This window comes from Lucilia sericata, unplaced genomic scaffold, assembly GCF_015586225.1.
Source record: "Lucilia sericata isolate MDLA Ls3-8-SP2 unplaced genomic scaffold, ASM1558622v1 Contig000815F_arrow, whole genome shotgun sequence".
NCBI classification, from domain to species: Eukaryota; Metazoa; Arthropoda; class Insecta; order Diptera; family Calliphoridae; genus Lucilia; species Lucilia sericata.
The window spans coordinates 36802-55606 of NW_023994807.1; the positions used below are offsets into that span (position 1 = coordinate 36802).

General features: G+C 28.1%; 3 protein-coding genes across 5 annotated transcripts; 2 read left to right on the forward strand and 1 right to left on the reverse strand.

Annotated features, from left to right (window-relative positions):
* Window positions 1–1998: 1998 nt before the first annotated feature.
* On the forward strand, window positions 1999–4484 carry LOC119608259 (ras-related protein Rac1). The gene has a single exon (XM_037962606.1). The coding sequence runs from the start codon at window positions 2280–2282 to the stop codon at window positions 2856–2858; it is 579 nt and encodes a 192-aa protein (XP_037818534.1). The 5' UTR covers window positions 1999–2279; the 3' UTR covers window positions 2859–4484.
* A 4077-nt stretch (window positions 4485–8561) lies between these two features.
* LOC119608255 (probable E3 ubiquitin-protein ligase HERC4) lies at window positions 8562–14141 on the reverse strand. Of its 3 annotated transcripts, none has more exons than XM_037962594.1 (15): window positions 13931–14141; window positions 13563–13824; window positions 13338–13503; window positions 12725–12961; window positions 12072–12649; window positions 11738–11895; window positions 11416–11677; window positions 11046–11360; window positions 10811–10984; window positions 10628–10747; window positions 9965–10563; window positions 9818–9905; window positions 9214–9351; window positions 9027–9140; window positions 8562–8955 (listed from the first exon to the last, which is right to left on the reverse strand). In XM_037962594.1, the coding sequence occupies exons 2-15, from the start codon at window positions 13629–13631 to the stop codon at window positions 8803–8805; spliced, it is 3171 nt and encodes a 1056-aa protein (XP_037818522.1). In that variant the 5' UTR covers window positions 13632–13824; window positions 13931–14141; the 3' UTR covers window positions 8562–8802. The 3 variants fall into 3 exon arrangements, with proteins under 3 accessions (XP_037818522.1, XP_037818520.1, XP_037818521.1); XM_037962592.1 differs by having other exon boundaries at window positions 13323–13503; XM_037962593.1 differs by lacking the exon at window positions 13931–14141 and having other exon boundaries at window positions 13323–13503; window positions 13563–13904.
* A 1520-nt stretch (window positions 14142–15661) lies between these two features.
* Window positions 15662–17932, forward strand: LOC119608256 (UBX domain-containing protein 4). Its single transcript, XM_037962595.1, has 3 exons — window positions 15662–15915; window positions 16020–17328; window positions 17387–17932. Exons 1-3 carry the CDS (start codon window positions 15834–15836, stop codon window positions 17610–17612), a joined length of 1617 nt encoding a protein of 538 aa, XP_037818523.1. The 5' UTR covers window positions 15662–15833; the 3' UTR covers window positions 17613–17932.
* The last annotated feature ends 873 nt before the right edge of the window (window positions 17933–18805 follow it).

The following is an 18805-nucleotide window of genomic DNA, read 5'->3' on the forward strand; positions in this document are numbered from 1 at the left end:
ATATATGTATGTATCTTTCAGTGGAATTCAAAGAGGGGAAATTAAATTGTCTAATGATAAAGGAATTTTCTAAAAATATTTCACAGTTTTTTCCAAATGGGTGTAAAAAATTTAAAAATTTAGGCTTGTACTAATATATTTATTTAAACATTTAAATTTTCTCAATATCAATTTAAATTTTCAAATTCCAGTTGAATTTTTCTTAATTTCAACTGATATTTTTCCAAAATCAAATTGAATTCCCAATTTCAATACGAATTTTCTCAATATTATTTAGTATTTTCTCAATTTCAATTGAAATTCTTAATTTTATATTTTTGAATTCGGCTTTTTTCGAATAAAGATTTCAGTCTTATTAACACTATTTCGATTTTTTTAATTTAAATTTGAATATTTTTGAGAGGAAAATTTTCAAATTTCGCATAAGAAAAAACTGTCAATGCCTTGTTTTTTAGCCCCATTTTTTAGTGAATATGTGGCAACACAGAATTAATGCTCTAATCAAAGTCACGTTTTACCGAACGTGCATTTTTAAAATATGATAACAGTTACTCTTGATGTAATTGAATTTTAGCGATATGAACATACTTTAGTTTCATTCTGATGAAAATTTATTACAAACTCTCCTATCAACTTGATTCAATTGAAACTAATGAAATCGTGATCTATTATATGTAGACAGGTGTAGAGATAAATTGATAGATAGATAGATAGATAGATAGATAGATAGATAGATAGATAGATAGATAGATAGATAGATAGATAGATAGATAGATAGATAGATAGATAGATAGATAGATAGATAGATAGATAGATAGATAGATAGATAGATAGATAGATAGATAGATAGATAGATAGATAGATAGATAGATAGATAGATAGATAGATATATATATAGATATATAGATATATAGATATATAGATATATAGATATATAGATATATAGATAGATAGATAGATAGATAGATAGATAGATAGATAGATAGATAGATAGATAGATAGATAGATAAGCATTTTGTTGTTATTTATTTATTTTTTATATCAAGTGCTTGCTATTTTGAGTACCAAAAAAGGGAAATACAGCTTAGTTTTATTCAAATTTATTAAACCAATTTTCATAAAACTTGAAAAATTTGTTAATTTACATACACAAAATATGCTACTTGAAGTTCGGGTACTAAGGAAAATATAGGACCAAATTCGGGTAAATAGTTTGAAACTTTTTTTAAAACATATTTATTTAGAGTAATTAAACGAAATTTAAATTGCATTTTTCACAAGGAAGAATTTATTCCACTATTTTTAATTCCCTCTTTTTATAAAACGAAACTTTCGTTAACGTAAAAAATTTGTATAAAGAATACTGAATACTAAAAATTTGAATTTTTTCCATACACATTTTTTTGAACGTTTGTCGTTTCGTTTTATAAAAGGAGGGGGTTAATATATTTATCCACTTATTTACAAACACAATATTTATTTTATAAACGCTTTATAAAAAAGATTTTGCATGGATATTTTGTTTTATAAACCTTTTATAAAATAATTTTGTTTGTGAATAAGTGGATTAATATTTAACGTTGATTGAGAATTTATAAGAGTGAACTCGTTTTTATTATTTCACTCCTCAAATGGTACTTTTGAAATTTCATCTTAAAATCATAAAATTTATACTTTCATTTATTTTATTTTTTCACATTAATGTAATATATAAATTGTATTTAATTTATTAGGGTAGCGAAGCGATCAGTACAAACGAATTCAAAAATTTTATGTATTTATAAATGTCAAGTAGAACAACTAACATTATTAATACTTCTGATTTAATTAAATATCACAATCCCGTTAATCAATTTTTCCAATTACCCTCCTAATTCATAAAATCCATAACAAAAACTCTGACAACTCTGATAAATTCATATTAGAACCTGAAACGTCCACAGTTATTTGGTTATCATATTAACACTGGTTATTTTTTAGCAAGTGGCAACTCGGCTCATATTCAGCCATCGCCTGTTGTTTAACGTCGGTATTTTCAAGTGACTTGGGACTTCTATTAGTAAAGTGAAAAATTGTTTTTCTCTACTGTGCAAAAAATAGAAAAAAGAAATATTTAGATATTTTATATTTAAAAACTACAAATTTTATTATTAATTTTGATAAAAACCACAGCACACTACTTTAAACACAAATTTTTTGCTTAATAAAAAGCTCAACAGTTTTGAGAAGATAGAAAATAAAAAACGACAAGTATAAAGAAAATATAAAAAAAGAAAAAAATGCAAGCAATCAAGTGCGTCGTGGTGGGTGACGGTGCAGTCGGTAAGACCTGTCTACTCATCAGTTATACGACAAATGCTTTTCCGGGAGAATATATACCCACCGTATTCGACAACTACTCGGCCAATGTTATGGTAGACGCCAAGCCCATTAATCTGGGCCTTTGGGATACAGCTGGCCAGGAGGATTATGATCGTTTGCGTCCACTGTCGTATCCACAGACTGATGTGTTTTTGATCTGTTTCTCTTTGGTGAATCCGGCTTCATTTGAGAATGTACGAGCCAAATGGTATCCGGAGGTACGCCATCACTGCCCCAACACACCCATTATATTAGTGGGTACTAAATTGGATTTACGAGATGACAAGAACACCATTGAAAAGTTGCGCGATAAGAAACTGGCGCCCATCACCTATCCCCAGGGATTGGCTATGGCCAAGGAGATTGGAGCTGTTAAGTATTTAGAGTGTTCAGCTTTGACACAAAAAGGCCTAAAGACTGTTTTCGATGAAGCTATACGTTCAGTATTGTGTCCAGTTTTGCAGCCCAAGTCCAAACGCAAATGTACGTTACTATAATTTCACAAAAAATCTGGAAATTCTTAAGAAAAAACAAAAGCACACACTTTAACGCAAAAATAATAATAATAACAACAAACTTACATTGAAACAAAGAAAATTTGCAAAAACACACATACACACTAATATAGAAAGGATAGGAAGAAAAAAGGAAGCGTTCTGCAGCACTAGCTGTAACAAGGATAGATAGACAGACAAGTAAAGGAGTAATTGTAAACCGCCAGCCAATATTTATATATATATAAAAACAAAACAAAAACAATACCAATTTTTTTGTACACTAATTGTAGCAATAGTCAATAAAGTATGAAGTCAATATGGTCTTCCAGACCTTGATAAAACAAAAAAATATTGTCACCAGGTCAACGTGTTTTAACGTTTAACAAAACAACAAATCACCAGATTCAATATAAAAATCCATATTTTCTATTTCCACAAAAGTTTTTCACAACATTTACTAAAACTCTAATTTTATGAAAAAAAAGGATAATTTTCTTCAGACTTTTTCTATTGAGAACTATGACTAACCTTATTTTTCTTGTAGAATGTTTGTAGGTGTATTTGCAGCTTAAAATTTGCTTATTAATTTCTTATTTTGTTTTTTATATAAAATAGTTTCAGTTCCCTTATATGAATAATCTATAATATTTGTTTATTAAAGGTATTATTTTAAAAAGTATTTGCTTTCAAATTAAGTTAATGGCTGATTTTTCGTAAAACCAAAACCTTTAATTATAGATTTTTGATATTAAATTGTTTAACCTCCAGTTGATTTAATTACTGTTTATATGTTATTTTAAAGATATACCTATCAGCAGTTTTATTATAAAATTTTGCTTAACTGTGAGTATATCAATAACATAACTGCACAACTGCAGTTGGAGTAATAAGAGCTCCTTAATGACTTCTTTTTTAAATACTTTATAATGTTCTTTATTAGTCTGAAACATAAACATTTATTTATTTTATAATATTTCAAAGTTTGGGGAATTATTTTCTAGTTCTTAACATATTTTTTGGAGATTCTAATTGGAATTTTAATAAGATTTTAATTAACATCTAGATAATCTGTTAAGAACTGGATTTTAAAGTTTAAGTTTAAATGTTTGAAAGTTTAATGTTAATTTTATATATTTTTTATTTTATTTTCTAACAGTTTAAAGTAAACAAAATCGTTTATAGCTTTCACCTTGTTGAGAAGAATACATATAGATAAGTTTGTCCAACCATTTGTAATGTCTGTCTGTCCATCTGACCTTAATTCAGTTTAATTGTTGAAATCGAGTTTCTAAAGATCAACGACAACGACATATTATCATCAAGGGGTTACTCTGTATTTTCAAAAGAAAAAGTTTACTAAACTCAATGTTTTTAAAAGACATAATCGAAATTGTTAGCTATCGATTCGAATTTCTCAGTAACCCGCAAATTTTTTTGAGGTTTACGCATTAATTAATATTTTTATTAAAATATACCATGGTGAAAGGTATAAAAGATTCGTCCTAGCCGAATATAATTAGTTACTTTTTATTTGTGAAATTCTGTTAACAAAACATTTATAGCCATATTAGTTTTAGTATTAACGATGTTTAACGTCTTTTAAATTTATTCTTTTTATTAAAAAAACACAATTATATAAAGTATTATACTATTTACAAAAGAAAGATTGCAACAATTCAAAGGCAAAGTTTTGAAAAACTTAAAAAATTTCTCTTTCGAATCATGATACAGAATAAACACTCTAGGTTTAAACTGCTAGAAATTAAAAAGTGTAAGGGTTTTAGTTTAGGAGTCTTTGTTTTCCTTACAAAAAATACTTCTTTTTAAGCTTTCTTTTGCTTAATATTTATGATTTTTTCATGTTTATTCATTCCTGTTACAAATTTAGAATTTTGCTTTCTTTTACCCAAAACCCTAAATTCTAATCAATTAAAATTTTTTTATATATAAGATTGCTGATAAGATAATGCCAATGCATGGCAAATTTTGCAAAAAAGTTTTGTTTATAGTTTTATCATAACAAAAACAAGAAATAAAAAGTTTTTTTAAGTTTTTTTTTTTCTTTGAAACTTATTTTTTAAAGGAATTTAGTAATTCCTTTAACAATACTTGCTTTCAAACATTTAAAACAAATTCCTCACTAAATTTAATAAGTTTGTTATTATTTAGCTTCTTTTCTCTTTATACTACACTCACTCATTCTCTCTCTCTATCAATGTGCATTAATTAATTTAAATTTATAATTGTTTTTGTAATTATATTAATTAATAATAAAGATACACAAAACAAACTAAAAAAAAACTTTAACACTTTATTTTTTTTTTTATATATTTTGACTAAAAATTAAGTTTTTTTACCAAACAAAATGCTTATAAACCAAATTTATCAAAAATAAATAATCAAGTTTTATTGTTCTTAAGTTAAAACTAAAAACAAACAAAAAAATTTACAAAAATTAAAAACAATTAGTAGCTCTCCTTAAAAAAAAACAAAACAAAAAGCCCAAAAAATTCAATTTTTATAGTAGTTTTTTGCTGTTACTCGTACAATAAGTACAACAACATTAAAGTTTGCAACCTTTTTGCTATAAAAAAAAACCAAATACTTAAAAAACTCACTCATACTCATAATAAATTAATATATAAACGAATTACAGTAACAAACAAATAGTATAGAAAAAACACATAAATCAAGCAACCACATCATACCCCAAAATAACCAACTAAACCAAACAACCAACCAACCACTTCTTTCCCCTACATAATACAAATAATGACTCAGTTCAGTATGTAATTGTAATTGTTTTGAAAACTACAACAAAAGAATTATTGAGAAATATAAAAAAAATCATAAGAATAAAGAAATCAATTATAACATATAACATTTAAATAAAACCACTAACTGGGCATTTTATTGATAAGCCTATGAGAAAAAACAACAAAAAAAAAAAAAAAAAACAATTTAGTATATTTGTGCTAATAAAATTTTCAGAAAAATTAAAGGAAAAAACAAAAAAAAAACTTACTACTACTATTTAATAATTATATATGTATTAAAACAAAAAACAAAATCGTAAACGTAAATTAAAAAAAAAAAAAAAAACTAAAAAATTGTAATACTTTCTAAAAAACAAAAAAAGAAAAACGTAAATAAATTTTTGTGTGGCACTTAATGTCAAAAATTGTAAATAGTTTTTATTATAGGGACTAAAACAATATCCAAACTCTTCTATAGAAAAGTTGCTCTTGAACAGACAACTTTTCCTACAGAACAGTTACTCTTAAACACACGACTTTTTCTATAAAAATGTAGGTTTCCTCTTTATAAGAAAACTTTAAATATAGAAAAATTGCTCTTATTAAGACGACTTTTACTATAGAAAAGATGCTCTTAATAAGACAATTTTTCATTAGAAAAGTTGCTTTTAATAAGACAACTCTTAATAAGACAACTTTTTCTTTAGAAAAGTTGCTCCTAATAAGACAACTTTTTCTATAGAAAAGTTGCTCTTAATAAGACAACAACAATATAGGAAAGTTGCTCTTAATAAGACAACTTTTTCTTTAGAAAAGTTGCTCCTAATAAGACAACTTTTTCTTTAGAAAAGTTGCTCCTAATAAGACAACTTTTTCTTTAGAAAAGTTGCTCCTAATAAGACAACTTTTTCTATAGAAAAGTTGCTCTTAATAAGACAACTTTTTCTATAGAAAAGTTGCTCTTAATAAGACAACTTTTTCTATAGAAAAATTGCTCTTAATAAGATAACTTTTTCTATAGAAAAGTTGCTCTTAATAAGACAACTTTTTCTATAGGAAAGTTGCTCTTAATAAGACAACTTTTTCTATAGGAAAGTTGCTCTTAATAAGACAACTTTTTCTATAGGAAAGTTGCTCTTAATAAGACAACTTTTTCTATAGAAAAGTTGCTCTTAATAAGACAACTTTTTCTATAGAAAAGTTGCTCTTAATAAGACAACTTTTTCTATAGAAAAGTTGCTCTTAATAAGACAACTTTTTCTATAGAAAAAGTTGTCTTAATAAGACATCTTTTTCTATAGAAAAGTTGCTCTTAATAAGACAACTTTTTCTATAGAAAAGTTGCTCTTAATAAGACAACTTTTTCTATAGAAAAGTTGCTTTTAATAAGACAACTTTTTCTATAGAAAAGTTGCTCTTAATAAGACAACTTTTTCTATAGAAAAGTTGTTCTTAATAAGACAACTTTTTCTATAGAAAAGTTGTTCTTAATAAGACAACTTTTTCTATAGAAAAGTTGCTCTTAATAAGACAACTTTTTCTATAGAAAAGTTGCTCTTAATAAGACAACTTTTTCTATAGAAAAGTTGTTCTTAATAAGACAACTTTTTCTATAGAAAAGTTGTTCTTAATAAGACAACTTTTTCTATAGAAAAGTTGCTCTTAATAAAACAACTTTTTCTATAGAAAAGTTGCTCTTAATAATACAACTTTTTCTATAGAAAAGTTGCTCTTAATAAGACAACTTTTTCTATAGAAAAGTTGCTCTTAATAAGACAACTTTTTCTATAGAAAAGTTGCTCTTAATAAGACAACTTTTTCTATAGAAAAGTTGCTCTTAATAAGACAACTTTTTCTATAGAAAAGTTGCTCTTAATAAGACAACTTTTTCTATAGAAAATTTGCTCTTAATAAGACAACTTTTTCTATAGAAAAGTTGCTCTTAATAAGACAACTTTTTCTATAGAAAAGTTGCTCTTAATAAGACAACTTTTTCTATAGAAAAGTTGCTCTTAATAAGACAACTTTTTCTATAGAAAAGTTGCTCTTAATAAGACAACTTTTTCTATAGAAAAGTTGCTCTTAATAAGACAACTTTTTCTATAGAAAAGTTGCTCTTAATAAGACAACTTTTTCTATAGAAAAGTTGCTCTTAATAAGACAACTTTTTCTATAGAAAAGTTGCTCTTAATAAGACAACTTTTTCTATAGAAAAGTTGCTCTTAATAAGACAACTTTTTCTATAGAAGAGTTGCTCTTAATAAGACAACTTTTTCTATAGAAGAGTTGCTCTTAATAAGTCAACTTTTTCTATAGAAAAGTTGCTCTAATAAGACAACTTTTTCTACATAAAAAAAATGTTCTTTTTCTATTTTTTTGCTTTAATCAGACAACTTTTTCTATAGAAAACTTAACTCTTAATCAAATATCTATTTCTATAGAAAAGTTGCTCTAAATCAAACATCTATTTCCAAAGATCAAACTTTTTCCCATAGAAAAGTTGTTTTTAAACAGACAACTTTTCTACAGAAAATATGCTTTTAAACAAATATCATTTTCCATAGATAAGTTGTTCTTAAAAAAATAACTTATTCTATAAAAAAGTAGCTCTTATTAAGAAAACTCGTTCTATAGAGAAGTAGTTTTTTTACTGTTTATAAAATTTTAAACTTTTTAGTTATAGGTCGTTAAATAAAACTTCATAATTTTCATTTCATTTAAAATGCATATAAATTTTTTATTAAATATTTCCGTTGATTTCTCTTTTATAAATTATTATCAGTCGTAAAAGCCAAATTATTATTTTTTTTAACCAAAAGACCTCCTTGTCTTGTTTTCTGGTAATTCCATAACATAAATAAATATAGATGAGTTAAATTTTAATATGCTAACCATTTGCAACTAAAAGTGGCAGCAGTAATTAAGATTCCAAAAACAAAACGTAATATTTTTCAAATAAACCACAATGTGTGAATGTGTATAGTATAACAATATTGTCATTCAAAAATTCAATTGTCTTAAATTAATCAAACTAAATTATTAATATGAGCTGATGAGGATGAACAGTGTGGAGCTAAAAAAAAAAATGTGTGACAAAAAAGCATAACAAAAACATCCAAGCCATAGTATAAAAAGATATTAGAGCAAGCTCGGTATTTATGTGTTAAACATGGTATGTGTGTGTAGTGTTATACTAAACTAAAACCCTGAGTTTGTTGTATTGCTTGTAATAGTTTATATTTCAGACGTTCCTTGGTTTTGTAACGTGGCAAATCCAAGAGATTGAAACAAGTATGAGCCACTGGTAAAAATTTATCATCATTTGTGGGTTGTATGCAAATCTGTTGAAAATAAAGAAAAATTTTAACAAGTTGAATTAAAATTTTATTAAATTAAAATAGCTTTCACTTACTTTAATAGCTTTCATACCCTGTATAGGTATACGATCACTACCTGTCAAATATAACAAAAATTTCTTTTTCTCTTTTAAAGGTAAATCTTGGAAAACCTCCCAAAACCATTTAATCTAAAAAGAAATATTTTGTTAAGTACAATTTGATATTCACTTCAAGTTTTTCCCAAAAATCTTTTTCACATACCGTGTCATCACTGGATGTATAACCATTTTTATATTCACAATTAAGTTCTAAAGCTTTCCAATCGTACTCCTCATTGCCCACTACCATAGCCATTAATTCTTCTGGTCTGAATATTTTTAATACTCTTCCAGAGCAAACCTTTAAGAACAAATAGAATTTTACAAAAATAATTAAAAACAATTTCTCGATTGTGACAAATTTTTCTATAGAAAAGCTGCTCTTAATAAGACAACTTCTTCTATAGAAAAGTTGGTCTAAATAAGAGAACTTTTTCTATAGAAAAGTTGTTTTTCTATAGAAAGTTGCTCTAAATAAGACAACTTTTTCTATAGAAAAGTTGCTCTTAATAAGACATATTTTTCTGTAAAAATGTTGTTCTTAATAAGACAACTTTTTCTATAGAAAAGTTGTTCTTAATAAGACAACTTTTTCTATAGAAAAGACAGCCTTTTCTATAGAAGAGTTGCTCTTAATAAGACAACTTTTTCTATGCAAAAATTGCTTTCAATAAGATAACATGTTCTATAGAAAAGTTGCTCTATAACATTTATATTTTTTCCTTTTAAAGAAAGTTTTTATAGAAACTGTTTATTTAACAACTAACCTTCATGAAACCGCTTTTAAAAGCAGTATATTGTTCTGCCACCGCCTTATTGAAAATGAAATCTACATATAGATCAACAAATTCTTGCCTGAAAAAAAGATAGTTAAAAATATTTGTAATAGTAGTTTCCCCCTACAGTCCTCTTACCTATTCTCCTTAGTCACTACAATATTTTCACCATTCGTCTTTAAAGGTTCAGTTTTTGATTCACCAAAAATATCTCTTGATATTTCAAAACGTAAATCAAATATTTCCTCAAAATCATCACCATCATAATCTAATATTTGTTGCATAGAATTAGCCAAAGTGGGTGAGAGTTCCCTAAGATCACTTAAATCCACTTCAAAATCTAACAGTTTCTTATACAAAGCCAAAGGGAAAGGCAAGTTAATGATGGTAAAATTATAAATGGCCAGACCACAAATTACACCAATTAAAAAGTACATAGTTTCAGTTTCGAAGGTAACATCGGCAAACCAAACAACCCGAGAATCATCGTATTCCTTAAACATGCCATATTTGGGATCAATGATATCTTTTAAAAGCAACATAAAGAACTCTTTGCGTACACCACCAGCATCTTCGGCTTCTTCACCGCTAAACTTAACTTTGAGTGGTTTTTTCAAATCACTTTGATTGTAACGGGCAATTTCCCGAATAGTGTCTTGTACCAGATTCTCACGTGTAACATTTAACACAATAAACTGGGAGACGGGTGTGCCAAATGCTATCATATTAAAGAAATTCTAAATAGAAGAAATTTTCAATGAAATTTATTAAGAACTGTGAGATTTTATAAAATAAACTTACATCATTGGTGGCATTTTGCATGGCCTGATACATTTGTATGGTTTGATCAGTTTGCAAGAGAGTAGTTTTGGCAGCAGCATCGAATAAGAAACCATAATTGCAAATATTAAAGGAATCCCTCTAAAAATTTGAAAAGTTATTACAAATATAGAAAAGTTTCTTAAATTTCCTAGCAAAACCTACATTTTTATCCAATAACCAGTGCAAATACTCCTGTTGTATATCCACAAACTCGGTTAATTCCGGCCAGATGAATACCTTACGGCCTATGCCATCTTTACGTTCTGCTTTATTTACTTTACAAAGGAATTTTAACATATTTAAAGCTGCCACCAAATGAGAGTTATATCTAACAAGCTAAAACATAGAAAGCTATTAAATACTTACAAAAGTTTAAAAAATATATGTAATAACTTACCCTTTTCTGAGAATTACAACCCACTATGGGTGGTATTTTAAAACTTATTATATAGGCCACCACATCTCTATAGCACGATACAAAATGTTCAAATCCCTCGTTAGGCACTTGACCCCACCATTTGCCCACAATTTTTAAAGGTATATCATTTAAACTCAACATAGCTTTACTAAACGGTATATGCAATTTTTCATAATTTTTCGAATTAACAAATTCATGATAGAAAGGCAACAGCAAATAAACTCTTAAAGTCTCAACATCAGCGGGTGAGGGTTGTAATGAGCTTAACAATTCATTAGTAATTTTATCCCAAATCTAAAATTCAAATAAAAATGTAAATTTATTTAATATAAAATCTCAAATAACTTACCACAGACTTAAGACTTTCATTTTCCACTTTACGCAAATAATCAAAAGCTTTTTCGGCTGATTTTAAATCAATACCATGATGTTTGGAGGTGCAACAAAAGTGACCATAGTCGGGCAATAGAAATGAGCCGTTGATACAGGCTTGACTTTTAAATACTAATTCAACCAATGTTAAAAGATCCATATCGACGGTGCTATCACTTTCAACTAAAGAGATTTGTTCCGTAGATTCTTCGGTTAAAAACAGCACCTGAGTTTTCATGCTAGAATCATAAAAATAATTTAGACAAACTTAAAAAAATGCATTTTAAAATAAAACTTACTCATAGATACGACAATCGTTGGCAGGTATTTTATCCTCATAATAGGTACAAGTGACTAGTGAATGATCCCCACCCGAATATATTTGTTTTATTATGTAGGACGATTCTACATCTTCGGGTATTTCGGATTCTATTAAGGCTTGACCGCTGGGGGAAACCTTTAGGAATACAAAAGTTATGTTTTATAACATAATTTAGAAACAAATTTTACTTTTAAAAGAGGAACTTTTCTGTAGAAAAAGTTGTCTTATTAAGAGCAACTTTTATATCAAAAAAGTTGTCACTCGAGCATCTTTTCTATAGAAAAAGTTGTCTTCTTTTCTTATTCACTTACCCAAGGCCCCAATACAACTTGCGGCAATGGTGAGCTATTCGTTACTCTCGTACCCAGCTGACCGGCACAGCCTAAACCAAAACCATAAACACGACCACGAGAAGGCACTAATGCTAGAGTATGTTTTGTACCACAGGCTATTTGTGTTACTGTACTGCCCATCAATTCAACCACCATACGTGGTAAAACTTCATTCGAATTACCACCATGACCCAATTGACCATAACGGCCAGAGCCACATGTAAAAACACCACCATCATTTGTAAGGAACACAGAGAATTCATCACCACAGGCAATATAACGTACACCTAAACTGCGCATAGTTTTCAACTGGGTGGGATAACAACGATTGACATAATCATTAAGGCCCAATTGGCCGCAATTATTACGACCCCAGCCGAAAACAGCACCAGACTTAGAGATAACAAATGAATGATTGCCTCCGCAAACGATATAGGCAATGGGTATACCATGTAAAGCGGTTATCAAACGAGGAACATTTGAGTGGACTAAATCGCTAGTGGAAGCCACACCCAATTGCCCATAGATATTGGAACCCCAAGAATATAATTCACCACCTGAAATAAGATTAAAAACAAGTTTGATTTGTTCCGAAAATTGGAAAATGTGTATTTTATTATTTAAACACTTACAATTTGTTAAGACCAAACTATGGTTATTGCCACAAGCAATTTGTACTATATGTTTTGAAATTAAATTTCGCACGATCTTCGGTTGTATGACCACATCATGACTATTCGTTATACCCAATTGACCATAGTCGTTATGACCCCAAGTAAAAATTTGACCCCATTCATTAAGGGCCATTGAATGGCGTGCACCACAGCTTATACGTGTTATAACATAATTTTCCAATTCGGTTATTAATTCTATGGATTTAGGAAAGATTATTTATGAAAAGTAAGTAAAGGTTAAAAAGTGTGTGTGTGTTTTTTTTTTAATTTGGCAAATGTGGGATTCAGCAATTGTTGTTAGTTCTAAAAACATAATAAAAAAGTGAACAAAAATATACAAACAGCCGGGGTAGGAACTACAATATTAATAGGAACCTACTGTATAAACAAAAATAATTTAAATTAATTAACCTTCACCCTAGTTTGCAATTAGGGAAATCCCTTAATATGTTCTAATCTTTAATACCATGGTGAAGGATAACAAAATAGTGTACATATACGGTTAATTAAAATGAGTTATAAAAGCATTTTTTGTGATGAGATTATCAGTACATACTAAATGGTGACATACGTGGCCTTTTCGTTGGTAATTCATGCCCCAGCTGGCCATTGTCATTGCTGCCACATGAAAATATCTTGCCATCTGAAGTCAAAAATAATGTATGCCAACGGCCACAGCTGACCTGTATCACAGATGCATCTGGTGGCGTCCAGTTCATTTTTCTGGGCATTAAAATCTAATTGTTGGAATGTAGGCATAAAATAATCAACAATAATAACACATTTTCAATACTACCTGTTCTTCTTCAATACCACCCAAACCCAATTCTCCATGGGCGGTATTGCCCCAGCAATATATGGCCATTTTTTGTTGCTTTTAAATTCTTCTTATTAGTATTATCTTTGTCCAATTATGCTGCAGGTATTCTTCTTTCTACGTTGTAATGTGATATTGTTATTAATTCCTTTACACACTCTAGGTTTTCCACACATTCGTATACGTCTGCTTTGATTTTGTGTTTTGTGTTGTTGTGTTTTTTTCTTGTATGTTTCTAGAACTGCAAAATTGACAATGATTTGTATTTTCAATTGTTAATTATTGTTGTTTTCTTCATAACAAATAAATTTTTATTTTTTAGACTTTTTATTATCAGTTTTTCTTGCCTTTTATTGTTTTGTGGTGTCTTTTCTAAAAAGCTTAATATTTAAATGTATTTTCTTTACTAAATTAGTAGAAAAAAACAATAACTATATTTCTAATTGCAGTTTTTTCTTTCTTTTGCAAAAAATTATTAATTCGATAAAAATTTTGACAATTCTATTTTGTTTATTTTCTCCGAAAATTAAAGAGAGCAAGAAATTAGTATTGCCAGATGGCTGCTAACAGGGATGGTAATGAATGGAATAAAAAATAGTACCTTTTAACATTTTTAGCATACAAATTAGAATTCATATTTTCATAGATGAAACTGTTATACACAGATTTGGTATACAAAACTATTAAAATGATTACATAAAAAATTCATAAAAATGTGTTATACAAAATGTTCTAAAAAAAATGTACAATCTCTGTAGAAAAACTTTTATGAAAAAAATTTGTTATACTGTTATAAACCAAATCTTCTATAGAAAGTCTTATACAAACAAGTTGTCTTTAGATAGAACTGTTACACCCAAAAATATAATATACATACGTAAAACAATGTGCGATCCGTTATATATTTAAATGTTCACTGTTATACACCTAAATATGCACAATTTTACATAAAATAATTTTATGAATAATCTCCTATAAAAAAAGTCATTTATCAGAAAATAGCATAAAGAGAAAACTATTGCAAATTTTGAATAAAAAACTGTTATACACAAATTTTTATAGAAAAAGAATTTTATTAGAATTGTATTAGAATTTTACGTTCAAAATACTGTTATACACAAAAATATGAACAAAAAAACTGTAATTATACAGTTTTTTTTAATAAAAATAACTATATTAGACAAAATGTCTATACACAACATAATATAGACAAAATAGTTTTATACAAAATCTTCTTAAAGAAGTGTGCAAAAAACAGTCTACAGATTGTTCTATATATGAAACTGTTATACACAAAGCTATTTCCTATTAAAGATACTATTGTAAAAAAACCGTTACACACACAATTTTATAAACGAAATTTTGTTATATATTTCTTTTGTAAAAAAGTTTTTCATAGAAAAAATCTTTATAAAAATAAATGTTATACTACTGTAAGATTGATTATAAAAAGAAATTGTTGTACACGTAATTTTCTATAGGAAAACCTGTTATAGAATTTCTATAGAATAAACCGCCTGTCACCAGCACAACGATAATTTGACTATATTTACTTTAATGACATAAAATACAATTTTCTTTAATAATACAAAGTACAATTTTCTTTTGAGAAAAATATAAACAATTTTCTTCTGAAAAACAAATATAAACAATTTCATAAACCTAAATATTTTTTAGCGAAGAAAAAAATATTAACTGAAAAATAAATGTTCAAAATTATGCTATTCATTTTGAATTGTTTCATTCTGTTATACACAGTCAAAATTACTATTTTTTATTTTACATGTTTCGACTTTTAGCAACTTTATTGAGTTAATACGATTTTATGACATTAGACAGTCTACTTCGACTTTTTCTATTTTCGATTGTTTGCAAGTAAAAATAAATAGAAATTATTTTCAGTGAGTTATAGATCATGTTTGGTGTAAATGTTAATATAATAATGGAGCGTTAATATAATAATGGAAATTTGTAATTTATTTTTTTGAAAATTCTCGAGAAAATTTCAAACAAGACGATAATTGTATTTGATACCAATATTTTGCAACTCTGCCTTTTTTCTCTCTCTGTCTACTTAACTGAGTTGCCAACTTTAAAAACTTTTCTAATTAGCTGACAAACAGCTGTCAATAAAGAGGAAAAGAAAAAAAGTTTTTTTCTTAGAAAACACAAAAAAGAAATTGGTAAAATTATTAGTTATACAAATAAATACAAACAAATAACATAAAAAATAATAAAAAGTTTAAAACAATGAATTGGTACAAGGGTAATATTGCAGAGGCCGTAGCCCAATCTAAAAGCAAAAATGCAATTTTTGTTGTTTATGTAGAAGGTATGTATTAGTGTGTGTGTTTATTGGTGTTTTGATACCGAGTGCAGGGAACACGTCATTTATGTTAATAAATTAAACAAATTAAAAATTTGTAATTTCTTCAGGCAAAGATGAGGCCACCATTAAATTGGGTAACTTTATCAATGACAAACGCATACGCGAAAAATTGGAAAGTGATGATTTTGTGTGCATCAAAATTGAAAGCGAAAGTGAATCTTACATGCAGTTTGCCAGTATATTTCAAATTGTTCCCGTGCCCTCAATATTCTTTATTGGTAAAGCCGGAACACCTTTGGATATAGCTACTGGTGTGGTAGCCAGTATAGAGGAGTTGGAAGGTAAAATAGCTAAAGTCTTGCAATTGGCTGGTAAAACACCAGCAAATGCTGCTTTAAATGATTTTATACAGGAAGAGGCCAAAGCTTCTACTAGTTCAAAGGTTCAGGTAACTAAGGAAGAAGTAAAACAAGATGAAACTAAAGAAAGCAAAGAATCCTCTGAGGAAATTGTTTGCAAGGATGGCGTCTGCTATAAGAAATCCAAGGAAATGGAACATAAAGACGAAGAAAAAGAAGCTGTAGTAGTGGAGGAAGAGAAAGCGCAAACAAATACCTTGGAAGAAGATAAATTGGCTGAAACACGCAAATATTTGGAACAAAAAAGACGTGAACGTATAGAAGAGGAAAAGAGATTGGAAAAAGAACGTGAATTACGACGCCGCAAGGAAGGTAAAGAAATGCAAAACTTAAGAGCCTGGCAAAAGGATCAAGAACTTAAGGAATTAAAAGAAAATATAAAACGTGAAAAACTAGAAGAACAGGCAGCAAGAGAACGTATAAGAGCACAAATTGCTGCCGATAAAGCTGAAAGAGCACATAAATTTGCTGCTGAAAATCAAGCCTCGACATCTCAACAAGCGTCAACTAATTCCACAACTAAAACTACTAACTCTTCGACCGCCTCAGCAACGGATGAGTCACGTTTACAGTTCCGCTTGTCCAGTGGTGTCAGCAATAGTCATAATTTTAAATGTGCCACTACTTTGGCCGAAATACGTGATTATGTCACACGTGAACTATTACCGGGAACCGGTATTAAAGAATTCACTTTGGCCACCACCTATCCTAAGCGGGAATTGACTAATGAACATAATACTAAAACTCTCATGGAACTTGAACTCTTTCCCAGTGCCGTCATTTTAATAATAGGCAAAGAAGCCACTGGCCCCACGGCCATTATATCACGAAATGGTGGTTTATTGAATATGATGTCGGTTATGATTATGGCCATATTGAATCCTATATTTTCAATATTCACCTCAGCCAAAAATTGGCTAACCGGCAAGCGTAATGACAGTACAACAACAGCACAAACAGGAGCACAAAAAAGGGCCGGTGAGGAGCAAAATGATGTGTAAGTAGCAAAAAGAAATTGTAGAAATATTAAATGATAATTTCATTTTAATACACAGCTCCAAACGTCGTAATCTAGATAGATTTTTAGCGGGAGGCGGTTCAGGCAACACCACCGGTAGTAGCAATCAGGAACAGGGAGGTGATTCATCACCTAGCACTAGCCAAGGGGGTGCTTATCGTCGTTATGTTGGTGGCTCGAACATTCATCGTCTATCGGATAATCGCAAAGATTCCGATGATGAGAATGCCACCTGGAATGGCAATTCCACACAGCAACAATAAAACTATATTGCCTTTTAATTGTCATTGAAGGAAAGAACAGAGTTCTTGTGGTTTTCGTAGGTATATTTCTTAGTATATTAATAAAACAGTCTTATATATGAATGTATGTATGTATTTCATTTATTCTAAATATTTTTTTTTAATAATTTCTCTCTTTAAAATTGAATGTGAAATTTTGTTATTTTTTAATTTATGTTAAAATGGGTTTAAAAATTAAAATGTATATTTTAATAAGAACATCTTTTAATTTGTAAAGTATAACTAACATACAATACAATGAGAATAATAAAAATTAGTAATAAAAATATATAAAATCGAAAACTGTTAAAAAAATGGAAGTTTATTTTTTGTAGCAAAAAATTTTAAATATTTTTTTAAAATTTATTTAAACACCATTTTACTTAAAACTAATATTTTTACAAAAACCGTAATCGAACCTACCAACTCCGGTCTACCAGACTAGAGCACTAACATACCGGAGGCCACTTCTTATCAATCTTAACAAAAAAAAAAAACAACTAATTCGACAAAAGTGGTATTTCCACAAAAATCAAGTTTTTTTCCGATATTTCCATCAAAAACATAATTTTACCAAAAACCAGTATTTTTTTTGCCAAAACCAGTATCATGTATAAAAATAAGTTTTTTGCTAGAAACTAGTTTTTTACAAAAAGGATCTATCAAAAAAACATTATTTTACAATATTTGATTAAAAAACGGTATTTTTCCAAAAACCATATTTTAAAAACCAGTTTAAAAAAACAAAATTTTTGCCAACAACCAGCATTTAACAAAAACTAATACTTTTATAAAAAAAAGGCGTATAAGCAGTATGTATTTTTATAAAATAACAGCATTTTAAACGAATGCAGCTTTTTCTACCTTTAACAGCAATATAACCAAAAAAACATTTTTTTTTACAAAAAACACTATCTTTTATCAAAAACCGGTATTTCCACCAAAAAACTGTATTTTTATAAAAACCTATATTTTCACTAAAACCAGTATTTTTACAAAAAACGGTATTTGCACCAAAAATCTGTATTTTCACCAAAAACCAATATTTTTACAAAAACCACCAAAAACCATTATTTAGATCCAAAACACTGTTTTAGCGAATAACCAATGATTTAACCAAAAACTGTTTTTCCAAAACATTTTTTTACAAAAAACACTATCTTTTATCAAAAACC